Source organism: Felis catus, chromosome C1 (genome assembly GCF_018350175.1).
Source record: "Felis catus isolate Fca126 chromosome C1, F.catus_Fca126_mat1.0, whole genome shotgun sequence".
Lineage (NCBI taxonomy): Eukaryota > Metazoa > Chordata > Mammalia > Carnivora > Felidae > Felis > Felis catus.
Window position 1 is genome coordinate 170,703,402 of NC_058375.1, and position 23,855 is coordinate 170,727,256.

Consider the following 23,855-nt stretch of genomic DNA (forward strand, 5'->3'; position numbering starts at 1 on the left):
GATACTTTGCTGTTGGTGGCCAGTTTCTCATAGGGAAATCTGCCCCACCTGTTGTGTTGGTGCTTAAGGAACTGCTGTTGTAAGTGGTTCATCAAGAGTTGAATGTCATGTGGCCTTATTGGGACTATGGAAAAGGAATTAAGCCACAGGATTGCCCATTCAGTCTTGGGAAGATCTGGATGATTCTGCAGAAGCAAAAATGATTTGAAAATGTATATATAGATACCTCTCTACCAATCCATCCTCACCTGACTGAATGTTGTATAATAGCCCTTTTCCAAAACGGGTGGAATGTTCTGGTTTCACCACAGATTTTCTTTTTTTTTTTTTTAAATTTTTTAATATTTATTTATTTTTGAGACAGAGAGAGACAGAGCATGAATGGGGGAGGGGCAGAGAGAGAGGGAGACACAGAATCGGAAGCAGGCTCCAGGCTCTGAGCCGTCAGCCCAGAGCCTGACGCGGGGCTCGAACTCACGGACCGTGAGATCGTGACCTGAGCTGAAGTCGGACGCTCAACCGACTGAGCCACCCAGGCGCCCCACACCACAGATTTTCTACTCATTTCATTTTTAGAATCAGCTTAAAGATTTCAGGTCCCTTTTGTATATAACCTTTATTCTTTAGCTTTTTAAAAAATAATATTTTTGCATATTAAAAAACAAAGAAGGGGTGCCTGGGTGGCTCAGTCGGTTAAGCCTCCGACTTCAGCTCAGGTAACGATCTCATGGTTTGTGGGTTCGGGCCCTGCATCGGGCTCTGGGCTGACAGCTCAGAGCCTGGAGCCTGCTTCGGATCCTGTGTCTCCCACTCTCTCTGCTCCTCCCCTCCTCATGCTGTGTCTCTCTCTCTCAAAAGTAAAATAAAAAGAAATTAAAAAAGAAAATACCTAGTACTTGGCATAAATACTCTAAATCTGTTAGAAGAGAGAAACTATATGGGGGTCATGGGAATATATTCCAGGGTGTATTCACTTCACACTTTCTCCTTTGGCCCAGCCCAGGGCCTCTTAGCCCCTGTAAGGATGTGCCGTCTTTCAGGATAACCCCATACCAGTCATGTCCCAGGATAGGCAATGCTTCCTGCATGGATGGAATGCTGCCCTCTCCCTCTGACTGGGTCTCATAATCTTTTGCCTCTTCTTTCTCTTCTGCCAATTCTCCAGGCCGGAGAGAGTGGTGCTTCTCCCAGTCCCTCTGCATCCAGACTAGCTATGTGGAAAGGAGTTTTGACCTTAAAGGACTTTTTGGAAAACCATAAACTGAAATAGAACAAGCAGTAAAATTTGAGTCAAGGGACCTGGAATCACAAGTGATGTGCTATTAGACAAATCAGTTTCCTTCTCTGGACCTTGGTTGTTGTTCTGTAAAATGAAGGGTTGAGTTGGATAGAGTCAGTGAATAGAATCAGTGTCTTAGTGTCCAACGCTACTGCAGGCATATTAATCTTACAGAACTATCATCAGAGACTGGAGCTATCAATGTGTAGCCAATGATTCTACCCATCTTCTATAGAATGATGTGGTGTAAAGAGCACGGGCTTTTGAGTAAGATGGAACTGTGTTCATCCTTGTTGTTAGAATCTAACAAACAAACCCAAACTCTGTGACCAAAGGCAAGTTCCTTCAGTTCTCAATTTAATGTCCTTCTCTTTAAAACTGCAGTAGATATTACCTACCTCATTGGGTTGTCATGAGGATTGAATCAGATACCGTTCATATGGTGCTGGGACATAGCATCTCTTCCTGCTAAGGAGGCCTTTACATCCAGTAGCAGTGCTCACTCTCCATCTTAATCAACACGATCAGCAGCATGTAACAGTTGATCACACTGTCTTCCTTGAGACACTTTATTTGTACTCTCTGACTTCTCTCTCTCTTTTCCCTCCTATCTTCTGGGCCTCTCCTTCTTAGTCTTCTTTGCTGGATCTTCCTCCTCTTCCTCACCTGTGAATGAGGGGTGAGGCTTCTCTGTCACTCTTCCTTACTAGATCTTATCTACTCTTGTGGCTTTAAAAGGCATCTTTAAGCTGATTACTCCAAAATGTACACACCTTGCAGAGATCTTTCCTATGAAGTTCAGATTCATATAGTTCAGCTGCCCACTTGACATACCTACTTGGTTGATTCATAGGCATATTAAGTTTAACATATCCCCAACTGAACCTTTCATCTCCACATCACCCCTTTCTTGGTAAATGGAAAATCGCCTCTTTAGTTGCTCAGGCCAAAAATCCTTGTAATTATCCTAGTCTCTTCCACATTAATCTGGTCATAAATCCTCTTGGCTTGGTTCTCATATATATCTAGAACCTGACTGTTCCCTCTCCCTCTGCTGTTATTCTAGCCCAAACAGCCATCTTCTCTCATGTGGACGTTTGCAGTAGTCTCCTAACACATCTCCTTGCTGCCATTTTACCCCCTCTCCTCAAAGAAGCTAGAAAGATCCTTCTGCAGCATAAGCATAGTATCATGTTACTTGCCTGGAAGCAGACTGGGGTGGAGTTCCAGCATGCAAGACTTTTTTAAGGATTGCCCTTGGTATCAACATTTGTGGAAGGGAAGGGAAGGATCAGGACTGGACAGAGAAGTACAAAGGTTATGCGTGCCCACTGACAGTCTTGGCCAAATACTTGTTGGCCTGTAGAGCTACAGTGCCCTTCAGAGTTGTTTTAAATTGGGCTAAGATGCCAGACCTTTATGCTCCCTCATCATGGACAGGGATGTGGTCTGTTCTGTGAAAGGCTCAACTGAAGGCAAGGAGGTCTCTGAAGCTGAGGCAGTCCCGAAGGCATTGTTGACTTTCAGCCAAAAGCACACCCAGACAACAGGCATTCACGGAAGGGGGATCCAGGTAGCACAGCACAGGATCTACCACGTCTCTACCCATTTCCCTCCAGTGGCTTCCCATCTCACTCAGAATAAAACCCAAAGTCTTTATCATTTTTCCCTTGAACTCATCTCTTACCGCTCTTCCCGTCACTCACCCCCAAAGCCACGTTAGCCACCTGTAAGTTTCTTGAACGTCTCCATCTCCTTCCTCCCACCACTACACTTCTGTCTCAGCACTTGCTGTTTCTTCCATTCGCAAAGTTCATCTCCCAGATGGCTGGGAGGGGCTGGCTCTTGAACTTTATTCAAGTCTCTGCTCAAATTTCACTTTATCAGAGAGGCCTTCTCTTACCAATTCATAGCACGTAGCACATTGCCCTTTTCCTGTGTTCCCTTATTTTACTCAGTTTTTCTTTTTAGCACTTAAATCATGACCTAACATGGTTATATATTTATATATTGCCTGTCCATCTGCTCTCTCCACCTGGATATAAGTTCCAAGAAAGAGGGGACTTTGTTTTTATTCATTGCTATATCCCCAGTGACTGTGACAGTGCCTGGCACATAGCAGATACTCAATAAATATTTGTTAACTATAATTTTGGGGGAGCAGGGCACTGTTCCAAAGAAAATAAGAGCTAATGCATTGGACTAAAACAAACGTAGGTTTTATTTGTAATTATAAACTTAGGAGCTATGAAGTGTAGGATATGTTATTTGCTCTCTCTGCACCTGAGTTTGCTTAGTTGTAAAATGTAGATGATTTTAATATTCATAATAGGCTTGTGGTGAGATCAAAGGGATAATGTGTGTAAAGCATCATTAAGCACCGATAGATAACAGTGAGAATCTGAAAACTGCTTGCAAGCACAGTTCCTAACAAGTAGGAAGTGCTCAAGCGTTGATAGTTCTTTTTTCATTGTATAATAAACATACGGAATAATGTGTGGTTAGAGTTGATTTTAATGAACCTGTGATTGTTTAAATGGTGCAAATCATTGCTTTCAGTTCTTCATTTTAGGGTGTCTTGTAGATAGCCTGCGCTTATAGCTCACTCTTCAACAGGGAGATTTGGTTTATTTTAATTCTACATCAGAAAAATTCAAAACAACAAAAAGTTTGATATGCAGTGTTAGAGAAGTTTTCATTAAGTGCAACTTCTTTACACATGTGTAAATACATTGTGTGTAAGCCCACTTAAAATTGTATTTAAGTGGGATAAGGAAAATTCCTATTTAAAGTATTCTTGGGATTTCTTTTGCAAAACAAACCATCCTTTTGAAAACAGAATCACCATTTCCTAATTGATCTGTTTTGTAAATTTATGTTTGCATGCCCGGTTTTTTTTGGAAACTATGAATGGAAGACTTGAGGAAATGCTTTATTTACAAAGAATGCATATCCACTGCATAAAGGTTCTACTGATGGTGAAAACAGGGGAAAAATTGGAAAACATATCTTAAGCTCCTCTCAATACAACAGTTCTTATGCAGCAAACGTTTTTCTTAGCAGTAATAGCATAAAATGTGCAAGACATAAGTGAAAAGTTACTTCTGAGAGACATCCAGGCAGACAAGAGAAGCTATGCGAAGTAGAACTGTTTGCACTATGATTTCGCCCCTTCGCTAAAGCAGGAGCAATACCTATATCAGCCCTTTTTGTTCATAGTCACTATCACAAGTGACACCAAACACAGCAGGAAAATCCCTGCTTTCAAATAGCGAGGAAATATCAGACGTCTCTCCAACTAAGTCTTCTATTTTACCATTTTACGTGAAAAATAAAGCTAGATTTAAAAAGCAACAGTAAGAAATCTCTTAGCGAATTCCTTGAGACGATAGAAGTAATGCTAATTTTCGGCTGACCGGAAGAAGAAACAGCATCCAATCGGGGCCCGTTTCTCAAAGGCCAATCAAACTTCACCTTACTTGCCGGTGCTGGGGAAAACGGACCTGGAGGTCTTTGTCTGCAGTGTGTGGCTGCTGTTACCTGGACAGGGTTGCACACCTGCGGCTCTATTTTTTCTCTGAGCGCTAAGGGACGAGCAGTTTGGCCTTTTCCACCGTTGGCTAGATTTGCTTGTATTGTTTCTAGCCACTGCTCATGTAATGCACTCCCTTAACCAGGAAATTAAAGCGTTCTCCCGGAATAATCTCAGGAAGCAATGTACCAGGGTGACAACGCTAACTGGAAAGAAAATTATAGAAACATGGAAAGATGCCAGAATTCATGTTGTGGAAGAAGTAGAGCCGAGCAGTGGGGGTAGTTGTGGTTATGTGCAGGACCTTAGCTTGGACCTGCATGTTGGTGTTATTAAGCCTTGGTTGCTCCTTGGTGAGTATATCAATTTGCCACTATCTCGTTGGTTCTTTTTAGCCGTGTTACTTTCTCATTCCCCCCACCCCGCCATGTGTAATATTCTGTTCTATCCGCTATCCTGCTGAAAAGTTGAAATGTTTCCTTTTTTAGATCTGGAACATCCATTAGCTGGCCAGTGATGTTTCTGCATCACAATCCATCCACAAGAAGCATAGATTCTGGTAGCACATGGCACCTGGTATCTGGATTTTAGAAAAGCTTTCATCCTGTTTTTTTGCTTCTCTGGAGGGCAGCATGTTAATGTTGTATTTTCTTGGATTATAAATGAACATAGCCTTAAAAATCATCAAATTAAACAGAATGTTTTAATTAGGTAAAACTACAAGTGGCAAGGTTGTTAAGGTTATAGACAAGTTAATACTTGAAATAGCCAAGTGATTGTCATATGGAGTGCATGGCTCCTGTAGCCATATTAATCTATGTGCCTGTTTTTGGAGTGTTATGGGGAAATTGTGTTTTTATTTATAGCTATGAGCCTGATAGTTTTATGCTTTCTTGTATGATGGAGAACATTGTTTCCCTATACAAAGCATGGTCCACAAATAGCAAATGAAGCACAGTTATGAAAACACAAATTTGCTAGCTTGGAAGGATATGTTACGGTATTCTTTAAAAAAAAAATCAGCAGTGTGTTCAAGTAGGTGTTCATTTAGGAATGCAGAAATTAAGACTTGAAAAGATTAACCATTTCCCAGTATTGATGCAGCCAAGCCATTCTTGAGTAGAAGGAGCACTGTACTGGGAGTCAGAAATAGCTAGGTACTACTGTGAAGTGCACACGGCATCTCCTTTTAAAAACTCTCTGAATTAGGGATTATCAGCTCCATTTTACAGGTGGGAACTGGATTTAACAACAGTTAAGTAACTTCCACAAGGTAACATACCTAGTAAATAACAGAGCTGGGCATCAGGCTCAAGTCTGATCCACTTCTGCTCTACATCATCATATAGATTGCCCCAGAGAGTCCAGGTTTTCAGTCCTGCTCTACCTCTTAATAGGTGAACTAGCCCAAGTTATTTATTCTCTCTGGTCTTCCAAGAAACCATCTGTAAAACTGAAGTAAAGGTATCTGTTTCTCTCATAGGGCTGTCCTGAGGTTGTGAAGTTTTTGAAACAAACTAATGGCAGTATACATAGGATTTGTTATTGTGTTATGATTACATGAATTGCTGCATGAGCTATCTTTAACTTCAAATAAGTATCTCCAACTAGTTTCTGAAGCCCAGTGAAAAATTAAGGGATCATTTAGCAAGTCTGAAAGGTTCACTCAGGACTTGCACACCATGTCTGGGAAAGAAATTATGCTCAGGTACATTTTTCAGTTATTTGCCTTCCATCGTAGTACCAATGGTTTAAAATACCTATGGTAGAATTTTAAAATATTTCACTCTCAAAAACTTTGTGATTTTTTAATCTAGACTTATCCAGAGTGAGCTGATCAAGGTAGTGTTCTCAGATTGGCGTTGGAACCCTTCCTACAATCCTGGGAGAGTTCTGGAAGAGACTTCTGAAACTAGTCCTTAATATGGTCTCCTCTTTGGGCCAGGAAATGGGATATTTTTGTCAGGTACAACCACCTTTCCTGTGAGAGGTAGATGGACCTTTTTCGGCCTAGTAACAAGTGCCTTATTCCTGAGGGACCCATGGATGATTACATCTTAAGTTCTTCCACATGAATGATGCAGTGGTTGTCGTCTGACCAGACTAGGTTTCTCTCTGGACATGGGGTTTGGTTCTATGTTGCTTCAAAGAGCTTTCTTTATCTCTTCAAGCATCACAACTCCCACACAGCACTGTATGAAATTAACTTTTTTTGTTGTTGGGGAACTATAATCTTTTTCAGTTAGCTCATAAATTCAAACCAGCTTCCGCATTCCAAAAATCTTATATAGGCCCTTGATCTAACAGGTTGACAAAAAAGATCTTATTGAGCATTTATGTCCTAGGATTTGCAAATTATATTTTTACAACAAAATCACTAGGACTTTTCTTAAAACCAACTTAATTTTTAAAAGTAGAAAATTCCATTTCTCTTGGGTAGTTAAAAGGTACACATATTATTTGTTGTATACATTCTGTTAAGAAGTCCCTACCCTTCTCTTTAATTCTAGGTGAAAATCTTAGGGTCCTTTATAAGGTTATGGAAATTTCTGATATTTAGGAAGCCCAATATTCTTCGGAGGTGGATAATACATTAAACTTGCATAGCTCTTTATTTTGTACACTTCTTCCATAAATATTGTTATCTCATCCACATAGTAATTTATGCTCGTTTCTATTCATTTATGAATGTTCACTCCTACAAATTTTGTCAAATAAAACATTTCTCTTTTGAATATCATTTATTTCCTTTTTCAATAATAATGCTTTTTCTTTTGGTTGGTTTTTGTAATGATGAAAATAGTGATTTATAAATTAAGACATACTACATCAGAATTTATACAATATTTAGTATTATCACTAAAAGAATCTTTTAAACAGAAACAGGATTCTGGAGATCTTAAGTAGCTATTTTTTATGATACATATGTTATGATTGCAAAACACTGAACTTGTTAGAAGTCCCAACTCCAATAGCATGTAATATATATCCTTTCTAAATTAGTTACCTCATCTTTATATTCCCATAATAATCCTTGGCCAAATAATGAATATTAGTGGCTTGTAAATATCAAGGTAAAATAACCGTAAATTGTTGTTATTGGCTCTCTTTGTTGTTTCTTATTCAACTTTTTAATTATTTTCAAAACTATCCTATAGTAAAGTTGACTTGGTATTCAGTGCTGTGAGGTTTTTTGGTGTTTTTTTTTTTTTTGACTTCTGTGAGTTTTAACATAATTATGATTCATGTAGCCACTTTTATAATAATAAAATTCTTAAAATTTGTATTTGTTTTTAAAAATTAAGATATGCATAAAAGGATAACATTCTACTTTTTTAAAACAAAGGTTTAAATAACACATTATCATAATATATGATTTACAGTGTTTATTTCTTTTAACCATGTGTTTTTCCAATAAGAGTTTACCACAGGACTGTAACACAAATCAACAACTTTAAATTGGAGGAAAGCTGATGTTTATATCTAGAATTTAGAGAGAATTAACTTGAACTGTAATACTAAGTATTAGATGAAACACACAAGCCAATTACCTGAAATCCATTTATGCTAACTAAAATTGTTTCCCCATACTATTAACACTAATATAATTGTCTTATTTGAAAAGGCAGAGCACAGAAGTTGTATTTTTTTTTTTTTTTTGGCTTCAAGAATACTAAATTTGTTTCAATATGGTTCATATTGTGGAAGGGACTTTCAAAATGGGGTAGCTAATTCTGAAATATATAATCAACCTGTTCTGTTTGGTGTATGTTGTTCAATGGAAATGATCTAAGTATCCAGCTTTGATAAGTGTAATAATGATGGTTTAGGGTTCGAAGAAAGAATTTCATTTATTCATGTTTTTTTTTTTTTTTTGCTATTGTAAGAAATAGGCAGAGTGGAATTAATTATTATTTAAAAGATGATATGTATTTAATTTATTTGAAGCCATTTTTCCCCTGGAGGTGGTTAGGACTTCCTGCAGAAAATTGAGAAATTATTTTTTTAATTTAAGTATTTCAAATGTGTAGAAAATTACAGACAATAATATAACAGCTGCATATCCACCATCCAGCTTTAACAGATATTAATATTTTGATAGGCTAACTTTTAAGTATAAAGTTAAATGTAGGCTCAGTAAGGAGCCCGCAAGTTTCCGATTACCAATTACCAGGGGAATACTGGCCAACCAGTGGATTTGCTGGCTTTTCAGCTACCTAAAATCACATAACAGAAGCTGGCAGATTCCCCAGATAGGTAAGGTAAGAAAAACATTGTTTATGGAAATGGATCCTAATCTAGAAAAGTAAAATACTTGAAATCTTTAAAAAAGAAATGCCCTATATTTTTCAATTGTGTAACTCACTTTATTTTAACTAATAATCTCATGTTTAAACTTGGTTATTAGCTAGAGTCATTTTCCAAGTTTGGTAGATATGGGGAGCCAACTTTAACAGGAAGAAGCTGTAAAAGGGGATAGCCCTATTGGTGCAGGGAATGTGGGTGGAATCTATAAACCCAGCAGTGTTTGCTCTAAGCTATTAGATATTCCTAAACCAGACTCATTTTGTGGGTGTTTTTTTAACATCTTTTTTTAAGTTACAAAAGTAGTAGATATTGGGGTGCCTCAGTGGCTTAGTTGGTTAAGCATCTGACTCTTGATTTTGGCTCAGGTCATGATCTCACGGTTCTTGGGTTTGAGCCCCATGTTGGGCTCTGCTCTGACAGCACAGATCTCTCTGCCCCTCCCCTGCCTCTCTCTCTGACTCTCAAAATAAATAAATATTAAAAAATCTTTTTTAAAGAAATAGATATGTAGTGTAAAAATACAAATGAGTGTAAAGAAGAAAATCACCTGTAATCCCACTATCAACATTTTGTTCTATATCCTTCCTGTTCATTTTTAGGCATATACGTATTTTTTGTTTTCACAGAAATGGATGATGGTGTTTTGTAATATAATAGTATTATCACCTAATATGTTGAGAATATATTTCCATGCCATAAATATTCTTCTACATTCTTGTTTGTTTGTTTGTTTGTTTGTTTTAAGTAAACTCTGCTCTCAGCGTGGGGCTCAAACTCATGACTACAAGAGTCACATGCTTTACCAATGAGCCAGCCAGGTGCCTGAGCATTTTCATTTTAATGGGTGTATGTATTTAACTACATAATAGTATCATATTTTATTTAACCCAACCCCTATTATTAGGCTTTTTGTTGTTTTTTACTCGTTTTGAGGGTTTGGAGGTTTTTTTTGTATTATAAACAATACTACAATGAACATCCTGATGGCTAACCTTTGCAACATCCAGGGCTTGCAAGAAATTGTTCGAAGTGAGATTTCAGAGTATGAGATATATACAAGATGAATATTTTTTAATGAGTAGTTCCAAATTGTCTTTTAGAAAGTTGGAATTAGGTCCTCCCAAGTTGCATTTTTTATTTTTTATTTTATTTATATATTTTTTATCTTAGAAAGAATGCATGAGCATGAGCCGAGGAGAGGGACAGAGGAAGAGAGAGAATCTTTTTTTTAAAATAATGTTTGTTTATTTTTGAGAGAGAGAGAGCACGCAAGTGGGGAAGGGGCAGAGAGAGGGAGACAGAGGATCCAAAGCAGGCTCTGTGCTGACAGCAGCAAGGCTGATATGGTACTTGAACTAAAAAAACGTGGCACCATGACCTGAGCTGAAGTCAGGCTCAACCGACTGAGCCACCCCGGTGCCCCATTTTTATTTTTAAAAATTATTTATTTGCTTATTTATTGAGAGATAGAATGAGAATTTTAAGCAGGCTCCACGCTGAGCATGGAACCTGACACAGGGCTCGATCCCATGACCCTGGGATCATGATCTGAGCCGAAATCAAGAGTCAGACATTCAACTGACTGAGCCATCCAGGTACTCTCCGAGTTGTATTTTTTAAAATAAATGAATAACTAATAGAATTCCTGCAAAAATTATATTAAAAGTCTGGATGATTATTTTCATGTTGAAGGTGATATGATTTATTTCTTATAGGGTCACAAGATGCTGCTCACGATCTGGATACTCTGAAAAAGCACAAGGTAAAAATGCTTCAGGTCTGCAGCCATGTATAGAAAATATTTTAATTGTTACATTTTTTAAATTTGAATTTTAATTTTTTTTGAATATATTAAATTTTTTAAAAATAATAATAATTATTATTATTTTTTATATGAAATTTATTGACAAATTGGTTTCCATACAACACCCAGTGCTCATCCCAAAAGGTGCCCTCCTCAATACCCATCACCCACCCTCTCCTCCCTCCCACCCCCCATCAACCCTCAGTTTGTTCTCAGTTTTTAACAGTCTCTTATGCTTTGGCTCTCTCCCACTCTAACCTGTTTTTTTTTTTTTTTCCTTCCCCTCCCCCATGGGGTTCCTGTTAAGTTTCTCAGGGTCCACATAAGAGTGAAACCATATGGTATCTGTCTTTCTCTGTATGGCTTATTTCACTTAGCATCACACTCTCCAGTTCCATCCACGTTGCTACAAAAGGCCATATTTCATTTTTTCTCATTGCCACGTAATATTCCATTGTGTATATAAACCACAATTTCTTTATCCATTCATCAGTTGATGGACATTTAGGCTCTTTCCATAATTTGGCTATTGTTGAGAGTGCTGCTGTGAACATTGGGGTACAAGTGGCCCTATGCATCAGTACTTCTGTATCCCTTGGAAAAATAATTATTATTTTCTAAATTTACATCCCAAGTTAGCATATAGTGCAACAATGATTTCAGGAGTAGATGCCTTAATGCCTTTACCCATTTAGCCTATGCCCCCTCCCACTACTCCTCCAGTAACCCTCTGTTGTTCTCCATATTTATGAGTCTCTTCTGTTTTGTCCCCTCCCTGTTTTTGTATTATTTTTGCTTCCCTCCCCTTATGTTCATCTGTTTTGTATCTTAAATTTCTCACATGAATGAAATCATATGATATTTATCTTTCTCTGACTAATTTAGCTTAGCATAATACCCTCCAGTTCCATCCACATAGTTGCAAATGGCAAGATTTCATTCTTTTTGATAGCTGAGTAATACTCCATTATATATATATACCACATCTTCTTTATCCTTTCATCCGTAGTTGGACATTTGGGCTCCTTCCATACTTTAGTTGTGGTCAATTGTGCTGCTGTAAACGTTGGAGTTCATGTGCCTCTTTGAAACAGCATACCTGTATCCCTTGGATACACACCTACTAGTGCAATTGCTGGGTCGTAGGGTTGTTCTATTTTTAATTTTTCGAGGAACCTCCATACTGTTTTCAGAGTGGCTGCACCAGTTTGCATTCCCACCAGCAGTGCAAAGGAGATCCTCTTTCTCCACATCCTCGCCAACATCTGTTGTTGTCTGAGTTGTTATGGTTAGCCGTTCTGACAGGTGTGAGGTGGTAGCTCATTGTGGTTTTGATGTGCATTTCCCTGATGATGAGTGATGTTGAGCATTTTTTCATGTGTCAGTTGGCCATCTGGATGTCTTCTTTGGAGAAGTGTCTATTCATGTCTTTTTCCAATTTCTTCAATGGATTATTTGTTTTCTGGGTGTTGAGTTGGATAAGTTTTTTATAGATTTTGGATACTAACCCTTTATCTGATAATGTCATTTGTAAATATCTTCTCGCATTCCATCGGTTGCCTTTTAGTTTTGCTGATTGTTTCTTTCACTGTGCAGAAGCTTTTTATTTTGATGAGGTCCCAGTATAGTTCATTTTTGCTTTTGTTTCCCTTGCCTCCAGAGACGTGTTGAGTAAGAAGTTGCTGCAGCTGAGGTCAAAGAGGTTTTTGCCTGCTTTCTCCTCTAGGATTTTTAAAAAATTTTATTAAAATTAATATTTTTTATTTACTTTTGAGAGAGACAGAGACAGAGACAGTGCAAGCAGGGGAGGGGCAGAGAGAGAGGGAGACACAGGATCTGAAGCAGGCTTTAGGCTTGGAACTGTCAGCACAGAGCCCAACAACGGGGCTCGAAGTCAAGCCCACATGATCTCATGTGAGATCACAACCTGAGCCGAAGTCAGACACTTAACTGGCTGAGCCACCCAGGCACACCTCTTCTCTAGGATTTTGATGGCTTCTTGTCTTATGTTTAGGTCTTTCATCCATTTTGAGTTTATTTTTGTGTATGGTGTAAGAAGGTGGTCCAGGTTCGTTCTTCTGCATGTTACTGTCCAGGTTTCCCAGCACCACTTGCTGAAAAGACTATCTTTATTCCATTGGATATTCTTTCCTGCTTTGTCAAAGATAAGTTGACCATACGTTTGTGGACCCATTTCTCGGTTCTCTCTTCTGTTCCATTGACCTGAGTGCCTGTTTTTGTGCCAGTACCATACTGTCTTGATTACAGCTTTGTAATACAGCTTGAAGTCCAGGATTATGATGCTCCTGCTGTGGTTTTATTTTTCAAGATTGCTTTGGCTATTCGGGGTCTTTTCTGGTTCCATACAAATTTTAGGATTGTTTGTTCTAGCTCTGTGAAGAATGCTGGTGTTATTTTGATAGGGATTGCATAATTGTTACATTTATTTAGGAAACTATTAGTCCATTTCAGAATTTAATTGGTAACATTCTGGCTGTCATTTTAATAAAGTTGCAAAAATTATTATACCTAATTAAATATATGGATTTATAATTCATCTTTCCAATTTTATATTCTCTCAGTCTCCCTTCATGGACCCTCACGAACCTGACTTTGAGGCATGTTTTCTTGCCTCTGCTTATGTACTTCCTTTGTGTGGGATGGACTTTCCTCTCTTCTCTTCTCATCCAAGACATACCCATGCCTGAGTCCCAACTCAAATACCACTTCTTCCCCAATGCCATCTTCCCCCACCCTTCCCACACAACTGATGTGATTTATTACTTATTTTAGCCCTCTATTTTGTCCAGCAGTGTTTTGGCATCATGGAATTGCTGTGGTTTATTAACATGAAGCTTCTGGAGCAGAGGGTAGAGGAGAGAACAACAAATAAGCACCTTCAGTCCAGGGTATAATGTGCTTTGATGGGGAAATGCAGCTGCTACTGGAGAGCATGTGAGATGATGCCCTCCATGTTTGGATTGAGTTGGGTTGGGTAGGGGATTGTAAGGTCAGGGAAGTGATGAAGGAAGTGCTATTGAAGTTTGCTCTGAATGGGGTGGGGAGGGAGCAGACAGAAAAGTGTTCAGATAAGAGAAGTGGTTTGTGTGCAGCCCCAGAAGAGAAAGGCTGATGTTTTCAGAGATGGAAAAAAAGTTCAGTAACCCTGGAATAGAGAGTGACAAAGAAGGATACCAAGAAACAAGGCCAGGGATGTAAGCATGAATCAGATCACAAAAATCCATGTAAGCCTGGGTAAACTGTTGGACTTTATCCAAAAGTATGTGAAAGTCTTTACCCAGGGAAGTAACAGGATCAAATTTGCAGTTTAGAAAGGTTGCTTGGTAGAGGCCATGTGGAAAATAGATCGGAGAGTTGCATAAACTAAAGATGGGGAGAGTAGTTACAAGGCAGTTGCAGTAACAGTTATAATAATAACTGGCTGACAAGAAGAGATAATAGCCTGGAATTGCATAAGGATATGAGAAGTACTGTGTTTCCTAATAGCATCCATCTTAGATCAATATTTTAACATAAGTAGGACAAGTTTCAGAGTCTTGTTTACACTAGCAAATTAATACTTCTCAGAGAAAAAATGGAAACTAGAAAAAATGATAAAATTTATTCATTGGCAAATGTTTCATTATCTATCCCCTTTTATGATACATTAGTTCAAATTCACTTTCATCTGGCGATGTGAAGCAAGTAGGTGTTTAAAAGATCCTCCTAAGGTAAACTGACCAGCTGAATAGAGGGTTTATTGAAAAATTTAGTGACTCTAAAACATGATTATTGATTTAAATGCGTGGCACATTTCAAAGGCATATTATTCTAAGACTTAAGTGCTATAATTAATAGAAATTCTTTTGAGGATCATTTCAGAAATTTCATTAGGAATTTCATTTTAATGTTTAGATATAGTAATAATAGTTGCTTTGTTAATAAGGTACCCAAGTGCTTGGTGTGTGTCCAACAAAGTACTATGGAAGATAAAAAACTGAAACATAAAATGTCCCAAGTTACTTATTGTTGCATTGTTTATTAACAGCAAATCATTGACAAAAACTCACATGTTGATAGATAAGGAATTGGTTAAATAATAGTACACTCACACTACAGAACTATATAGCTATAAAAAAGAACACCAAAAAAAAAAAAAGAGTCTGTAAATACTAATCTAAAAAAATTTCCAGGACATTTATTTTTTTATTTTATTTATTTATTTTTAATTTTTCTTATTCTTTATTTTTTGAGACTGAGTGTGAGTGGGGGAGGAACAGAGAGAGAGGGAGACACAGAATCCGAAGCAGGCTCCAGACTCTGAGCTGTCAGCACAGAGCCTGATGCAGGGCTTGAACTCACTAACTGTGAGATCATGACCTGAGCTGAAGTCGGATGCTTAACCGACTGAGCCACCCAGGCAACCCTTACTTTCATATCAATATCTATATCTATCTATCTATCTATCTATCTATCTATCTATCTATCTATATCTATAGATAGCATAGATAGCATATAGTGCAATAATGATTGTAGGAGTGGATCACGGTGATTCATTCCCTATGTATAACACCCAGTGCTCATCCCAACAAGTGTCTTCCTTAATGCCCCTTACCCATTAAGCCCATTTCCTCACCTACAACCCCTCCAACAACCCCCAGTTTATTCTCTATATTTAAGAGTTTATGTTTTGCCCCCCTTTCTGTTTTCATATTATTTTTGCTTCCCTTCCCTTATGTTCATCTGTTTTGTATCTTAAATTCCACATATGAGTGAAGTCATGATATTTTTCTTTCTCTGACTAATTTTGCTTAGCATAATACCCTTTAGTTCGATCCACGTAGTTGCAAATGGCAAGATTTCATTCTTTTTGATTGCTGAGTAATACTCCATTGTGTGTGTGTGTACATACACATACCACATCTTCTTTATCCATTCATCAGTAGATGGACATTTGACCTCTTTCCATACTTTGGCTATTGTAGGTAGCGCTGCTATAAACATTGGGGTGCATGTACCCCTTCAAAATAGCACACCTGTATCCCTTGGGTAAATAACTAGTAGTGCAATTCCTGGGTCGTAGGATACTTATATATTTAATTTTTTGAGGAACCTCCATACTGTTTTCCAGAGTGGCTGCACCAGTTTGCATTCCCACCAGCAGTTGAGCACATATTTAAATGAGAGGAGAACCCAAGGTGTTGTCTTTGTGTAGGAAAGGGAATAAACAAATTTGCCTGAAGATGCTCTAAAAGAATATACAAGACACCAACAAAGGTGGTTACCATTAAGGTAGGAGAAAACAGAGTAGATAGGGACAGGGTGAGAGCAAAACTTCATTTCTTTTTTATAATGTTCTGATTTTTGAACCAGTTCACAATATGTAAGTTTACTAAAATTAGAAATAATAATGCCTATATGTGAGGATTAGGTGAGATAACTTATAGGCCTAGCATACATTAGGTTTGCAATAAAGTGGTTTTTCTTATTATCCCTATTACAAAGGGCATCCCAAGGGCAACCATTGTTAGGACCTCCATACCTACATTTTGGAAGTATGCTTAATTACTAGAAAGGGTTTTAGGCTGGGTCCCCGTCACCACCACCACCTGTGATTCAGTATAATTCTTTTCTATCAGGCCCAGTCAATACACATATAAATTGCACTTCCCAACAGCTAAACTACCCAGGCATTGGTAATCCATAATATTTGTAAAGCACTTTTACCTTTCAAGAGGTTTTCCTAAGATTCTCATTTGGTTTTCTCCATAATCCTGTGAAGATACATAGGTAATAGGTAATAAATTATATATATCTTATATTGTGTGTGTGTGTGTGTGTGTATATACAATTTATATATATAAATTTTATATATAAATTTATATATATAAATTGTATATTTAAAAATTTATATATATAAATTGTATATTTATATGCACATTGTATATATAGATAAAATATATATATTGTATTTATATATATTGTATATATTATCCAGGGCAGAATCATATAATCCTGGTCAGAAGTACACTGGCAATGAGTGAGTTGACATAGACAAGACTTCACTGGGGAAAGCAGAAGGACATTTCAGACTTTATCTTCTAAAAATGTTCTTACCTTTCTAGTTTCTCCCATCTCATCTCTATATAAGAATGTCTCTTGAGTAGACATTTGAGGTTTTTTCTGTTGTCTGTCTTCTACAAGGCAGTTAGGTCAGTAAATGAATGGCCTGTGGCTCTGTCTTCATGGGGCCTAGCTCCTGGAATGTTTTAATCAATGCTCTTTGGGTTGGGAGGCACAGAAACCCTAGCAAGAAAAGAGAATGTGTGTATAGTAATTTAGGGGGAATCTCTGGAATCTGAGGGCAGAGACTGGCTGTGCTAGAGAATAGAAGGCTCTCCAAGATGGTCCCTCTCTGCTGCTGGCATCATGGCCCCTTTCTGCACAGGTATCTACTCTGTTCTTATTTAGGAGCAGAAATTCTTCAGCTTCTTTGGGCACATAATAGAAAGCAGCTATCGTAGACCTCTCAAGTTTGCGGACCATTCAGCTGTCTTGTGTACCTATTTTAAATTTCTGAAAATAATTTGATCAGTGTTGTTTAAGTCTGGTGTCTGCCTCAATCTAGTTAGCTGTACTGGGTGGAGAAGTGGGGCGCTGCCACAGCCATGTCTATGAGGGTAGTGGAGGCAAGAGAGGCAGAGCTGGAAGATACTCTAAAGTGTGTAAGAGGCACCTGGCTGGCTCAGTTGGTGGAATGTGCGGCTCTTGATCTCAGTATTGTGAGTTTGAGCCCCACTTTGGGTGTAGAGCTTATTTAAATAAATAAACTTAAAAAAATTTTTTTAACGTTTTATTTATTTTTGAGACAGGGAGAGACAGAGCATGAACAGGGGAGGGTCAGAGAGAGGGAGACACAGAATCCGAAACAGGCTCCAGGCTCCGAGCTGTCAGCACAGAGCCCGACGTGGGGCTCGAACTCACGGACTGCAAGATCATGACCTGAGCCGAAGTTGGCCGCCCAACCGACTGAGCCACCTAGGCACCCCTAAATAAATAAACCTTTAAAAAGTTTAAAAATTAAAAATAAAATACGTGTGAAATACATGAAAATATCGAGATCAGGTAAAACTGAACACCCATGCTAAGAAAGAGAATATGGTGAGGCATGTCATGACAAGAAACAGTGCCCTATTTTCTTTATCCATTTAACTTTTGGATTCTTTTAATTAACCTTCCACATGGCCCCTTCCATATGCTTGGTAGACTGTAGGAAAGGAGCTCAAATGCATAGATGGGTAGAAGGTTGCTTTTGTGGACCATTTGAAATAAATGACCATCCTTTCAACCAGACTAATTCATTGGAGTCTCTAGGTTTGAGGCCCTGTGGCACTGACATTTTAAAAGTTAACTGGGTGATTCTAATGTGCAGCCACACTTGAGAACCGTCATACTACTAAAGAATATGAAGGAAAATCGGAAAATAATTATTGAAAAAGAAGTCTGTGTTATTGATGTACTTCCCTTACTCAAGTTTTTTATATGCATATTCACTGATTTATCCAACAAATATTTTAAGTACTTTTTGTGCTAAGGTCATTGCTCACACACAGTGCTTACTCATAATACTGAAGAAGCCAAACATGGTTCCTCCCCTCATGGAGTTTCTATTACCATGAGGGAGACAAATAATGTCAAAGTGGTAAGAGCTATAATTAGGGCAAGTAGAGGGTACTGTGAGAGTGTACAGAATTAGCACTTCTGGTGAGGGATGAGGCAGTCAGAGGAAGCTTCCTGTAGGAAGTATTATTCAAGTGAGTCATGCTTAAATTGTTTGTTTATTCTTATTACAAATCTCAACATCTCATTCTCTTTTTAATTAACCTAATTTTAATTCATTAGAGAATTTTTAAAAATCATCTTTTTTTTTCCCCTTTAAGGTGACACATATTCTCAATGTTGCATATGGAGTTGAAAATACTTTCCTCAGTGACTTTATATATAAGAGTATTTCTATATTGGATCTGCCTGAAACCAATATCCTGTCTTATTTTCCAGAATGTTTTGAATTTATTGAACAAGCAAAAATGAAGGTAAGTTTTATTTTGATCCACAGTTCTTCAAAGACAGCAATTTTAAAATACAGGTCCATTATCTAAGCTTTATTCTTTTTCTGATTAATACATAGAGAACCATTATGAAATTTCCCCTCCAACAACCTTTTAACTCTTACAGCTATTTAGTTCTCTGATATTTTTTTCTCAATGAGATAACTTATTTTTTATTTTTTAAGTAATCTCAATGCCCAACATGGGGCTTGAACTCATGATCCTGAGATCAAAAGTCACATGCTCTACTGACTGAGCCAGCCAGGAGTCACTCAATGAGTTGCTCACTTTTAACCTTAATATATCCTCTTCCTAGGGCTTCCTGAGAAATGTTAGGAGATAAAATTCTCCATTTACTGAATTTTCCTGTGTTTATGTTTACTTAGATTTCCTTTGATGGTTTATAACCACCTGCCATATGGGATAGATACTAGTATTGTCCTTTTAGTGTATTTATGAAGATTAATATGCATTCATTTTTATGGCTGTGATAGGGATAGTGAATCTATGCATTTTTAACAATAGAAAATTGTAGGGTACTCCAGGACTAAATGTATTGCTTTACTGAGATTGTGTGAAAATGCTGATCAGAAGCTGTCCGTTGGTTCTTTGACTTTAAAAGACCAACAGATAATATAATACTTCAACATTGATAATAGATCCAGGTCAAACTGGGCTTCTAAGTTAGCTGTTACCAGTAATTATACCTTGAAACACCATTTTTAGTTAGTATACAATTCTTACAAAATTTATGTGAGGTAAATAGATGGGAATGTAGAAGCACTTAGAAAAGTTTTTTCTCCTAGAAGACCTAACAATTAATGACATGAACATTAGAATCCAGCTTAATTGAATTGTGGCTAATGATTTCCCTTCTACCTTTCTCTTCTCATTTCTCTGTCTCTCTCCCTTCCTTTTATTTAGTAATATTTAATGAATGCCTTACGTGCCCAGTACTGTTCTAGGTACTTTCCTTTAGATTGTCTGAAAAATGTAGAACTATTCACCTCTACCTTTCAGCTCTGTTTAATAGCGGATATTTAGACTAAAGAAAACAAAGAGGTTTTCTAATTCAAGCTCTAATATTGGCCAGTGTTTTCTCTTATGAAAGATTTTATAGGGTCTAGATGATAACATTCCAGTGTGTCAGTTGATAGTGTCAGAAATAAAAATGATAATGTTTCTGTATTAGCTGCTTCTCTAAGGCGATGTGAGATAGGCCTTAAATGGTAAAAGAAAAATTTAGGCATAATCCATATTGATATTCATCATTAAAAAATACATACATGTTGCAAGTAAAATGTGAAAAGGGTAATAGTTAATTAAAAGGGTCCTTTGCTTGGGTTTCCTAAAAAAACAGAACCTGAGACAAAGATTAGTAGCTGATGCTTCATTTGAGAGAATCCATGGGTGGTGAAAGTGGGAAGAACGGGAATCGATTCAGGAACTGATGGGAAGCAGCACGAGATGGTGTGTTCACCCTACTGAGCACAGCCGCACAGTTGAGCTGACGGCGAAATAGCTGCGTGCTCAGCACGTGTACCTGCTTTACCACTTAAGGCATCTCCAGGCAGGGAGCACAAAGGAACTGTACCTCAGTATAGACTTTGGGAGGGAAAGAAGAGAGAATTTATCTGCCTGGCTCTCTGTCAGCTCCTGTTTTCCCCTGGGGAAAAGTTTACCCATGGGATGGTAACTAATCTCACAGTTCCAGGTTACAGCACTCCTCCAGCAGCTGCCTTGAAGCCAAATTCAGTGGCCTGTGGTGTAACTTTTCATCCAAGTTCAGAAGCAGCGAGAGAATCCAGAACTTGGGGTGTACTTGTCTATGCAGAGACCATAATAGGGAAGAGCCAGGCCTTCTTAGGCAAGCAAAACTCATTAGGCCTAAGGGGGTGGTTCCACAGAAGTGGAGGCTGAGATGGAGCAAGCTTGGGGCCCATGAGATAACACTAAGAGAATCTGAGGAGGTACCTAAAATGTTTCTGCTACAAGATGTATTAGAATTCCACAATTTGTTCCAATCTCTCAAGCGTTATATCTTACACCGCAGTTGTAACCTCAGCCAATATTTGCTTACCCTGAAAATTCTTTACTGTTTAGATTAATACTTTTTAGTTTCATCATTAGCATTCTTGAATTTTCTTCATTTTTTTTTTCTGGAAGAGATCTTTTCATAACCTTGTCTGTTGTATATGCAGGTTTTATTAAATGTGATTACTCAATGAATTGCATATTTCAAAACTACCTTTCTAGGCCATAGTTTCTTGTTTTATCTTTTTATACACAGCTGCCAAATGGAATCTCTTCTATTTCCCCATGTCCTTCCTCATTCTGTAGTTGTAAAACCCTGTTGTTTGGTTTCTCTGTCTTCCTCTATCTCTGACCCCAACATGATTTGTTAGGTATATGCCTTAAGTAACAGAAATACACATGAGAGGAAAGTAGCAGGGTAATTTCTATAGCCTCAGAAGTTCTTTTATGAAAATTTACTTGTCTTCCCCCTTTTTAAGGTGTAAAAGGTTTTGTTTGTTAATATGAAAATGTGTTATTTGATATTCCATGTTTACTTTATTACTCATTTTATAAGATGGGATTTCAAAGACATGATGTAAATAAGGTATGTCACTGTAGAAAAATTGGAAAATACAGATAAGTAGAAATTCGCCCTACTTAAATCATTTAGACATAACTACTGTTAGCAGTTTGAGAAATTTTTTTATATATCAGAAGACTCACTTAAAAAAGACCTACACTTGGCTCAGTTAATCTGCCAACAAATATTAATTACTTATTCTGAGAAGATATGAAGGATACATAGTGCTTCCCTCAAGGAGCTTGCAATCTAGTTGAAAAGCTACTCCTAACAGCACGAGAACACAGAACACTTGATAAAACAGGTACACTGTCACACAATTCCTGTCTGCCCGTGGCAAAATGGTGATTCAAATTTTTAAGAGAACACTTCCTTCTTAGCAGAACAAAATTAATTTATTTTCTTAGCAAACATTTATGGAATATCCACTATGTGCCTAAAATTGATTGATTATTCTATTCATTGCTCACAATGAATTGTATTTTGGTAATTGAATATGTTGAATCAAACAAATTGATAAAATGAATATTTTTATTTTATAATTTCAAGTAGTATAAGAATGTGCAACTGATTTAACAACTTTCTAGGTGAATAATGAAGATTTTTGATTGATTTTTATTGCAGGATGGCGTGGTTCTTGTTCATTGTAATGCAGGAGTTTCCAGGGCTGCTGCAATTGTAATAGGTTTCCTGATGAATTCTGAAGAAATCTCGTTCATCAGTGCTTTTTCTTTGGTGAAAAATGCAAGGCCTTCCATATGTCCAAATGCGGGCTTCATGGAGCAGCTTCGTACATACCAAGAGGGCAAGGAAAGCAATGAGTGTGACAAACAGGAATTAGAAAAGGGTGACAGTTCATGAGTTACATTCCAGCAGATAATGGACAACTGTAATTTCTGAACTGGCCCCCACAGCCACCTGTCCCCATTTTTGAAGAGTAGACTAGTAAAAACTTCCTTTTGTCTTGCGTTTTGCAAGTGGAAGTGGAGGTTAATTGATTGTCTTGAGCTAGTGTACAAATATGTTTTTAAACCATGTCATGTTTTCCTTGGTATTATAATGTGGGATTGGATGCTTCTTTGATTTGCTAAGAGGAAATAACGTATTACCAATAATTGGTTTCGGTAGAAGAAAAAGGTTTACATTTGAAATCTTTATTAGAGCATGAAAAGATTAAATCAGTTGATGAAGACTTTTAGTATTTTTCTATGCCAGCAACCACTTCCATGAAGGGAAAAACTTGAAGTGCTACTTGACTTACTATTTCAGAGGGAGGTAAATTTCTATGTAAAGAATTTGGGATTAAAAACTAATATCTTAAACCTCCCAAAAGAGATAATCAAAATCTAAAGGTTGACACAATATTGGCATACTTTGTTTTATTGCGCTTCACTTTATTGTGCTTTGCAGACGATTTGTATTTTAGAAATCGAGAGTGGTAACCCTGCATCAAAGAAGTCTTTGGGTACCATTTTCCCAGCAGCATTTGCTCACTTTGTATCTCTGTATTGCATTTTGGTAAATCTCACAATGTTTCAAATTTGTTCATTATAATTGTATTTGTTATGGCGATCTGTGATCAGTGATCTTTGATGGTACTGTTGTAATTGTTTGGGGGGTGCCACCATGAACCATGCCTCTGTAATATGGTGAACTTAATTGATAAATACTGCATGTGACGTAACTGTTCTACCAGTTGGCCCTTCCCCCATCTCTCCTTCTCCGGCCTCCCTATTTCCTGCGACACAACAATATTGAAATTAGGCCAATTAATAATCCTACAATGGCCTCTAAGTGCTCAAGTGAAAGGAAGAGTCGCATGTCTCTCACTTTAAATCAAAAGCTAGAAATGATTAAGCTTAGTGAGGAAGGCATGTCGAAAGCGGAGATAGGTCGGAAACTAGGCCTCTTGCGCCAAACTGTTAGCCAGGTTGTAAATGCAAAGGATAAGTTCTTGAAAGAAATTAAAAGTGGTACTCCAGTGAACACGCGAATGATAAGAAAGCGAAACAGCCTTATTGCGGATATGGAGAAAGTTTTAGTGGTCTGGATAGAAGATCAAACCACCCACAACATTCCCTTGAGCCAGAGCCTAATCCAGAGCAAGGCCTTAACTCTCTTCAATTCTATGAAGGCTGAGAGAGGTGAGGAAGCTGCAGAAGAAAAGTTTGAAGCTAGCAGAGGTTGGTTCATGAGGTTTAAGGAAAGAAGCCGTCTCTGTAACATAA

At 37.7% G+C, this 23,855-nt stretch overlaps 1 protein-coding gene across 1 annotated transcript; it reads left to right on the top strand.

Moving 5' to 3' along the window:
* Window positions 1-4,745: 4,745 nt before the first annotated feature.
* On the top strand, window positions 4,746-23,311 carry DUSP19 (dual specificity phosphatase 19). Its single transcript, XM_003990922.5, has 4 exons — window positions 4,746-5,164; window positions 10,835-10,881; window positions 18,864-19,016; window positions 22,252-23,311. Exons 1-4 carry the CDS (start codon window positions 4,939-4,941, stop codon window positions 22,486-22,488), a joined length of 663 nt encoding a protein of 220 aa, XP_003990971.2. The 5' UTR covers window positions 4,746-4,938; the 3' UTR covers window positions 22,489-23,311.
* Window positions 23,312-23,855: the final 544 nt, after the last annotated feature.

Bases quoted from the DNA above. Each gene is read 5' to 3' on its own strand.
- DUSP19 (XM_003990922.5), top strand. From the start codon at position 4,939: ATGCACTCCCTTAACCAGGAAATTAAAGCGTTCTCCCGGAATAATCTC. The intron at 5,165-10,834 runs GTGAGTATATCA...TATTTCTTATAG, and splicing joins TAAGCCTTGGTTGCTCCTTG to GGTCACAAGATGCTGCTCAC. The intron at 10,882-18,863 runs GTAAAAATGCTT...TTCCCCTTTAAG, and splicing joins ATACTCTGAAAAAGCACAAG to GTGACACATATTCTCAATGT.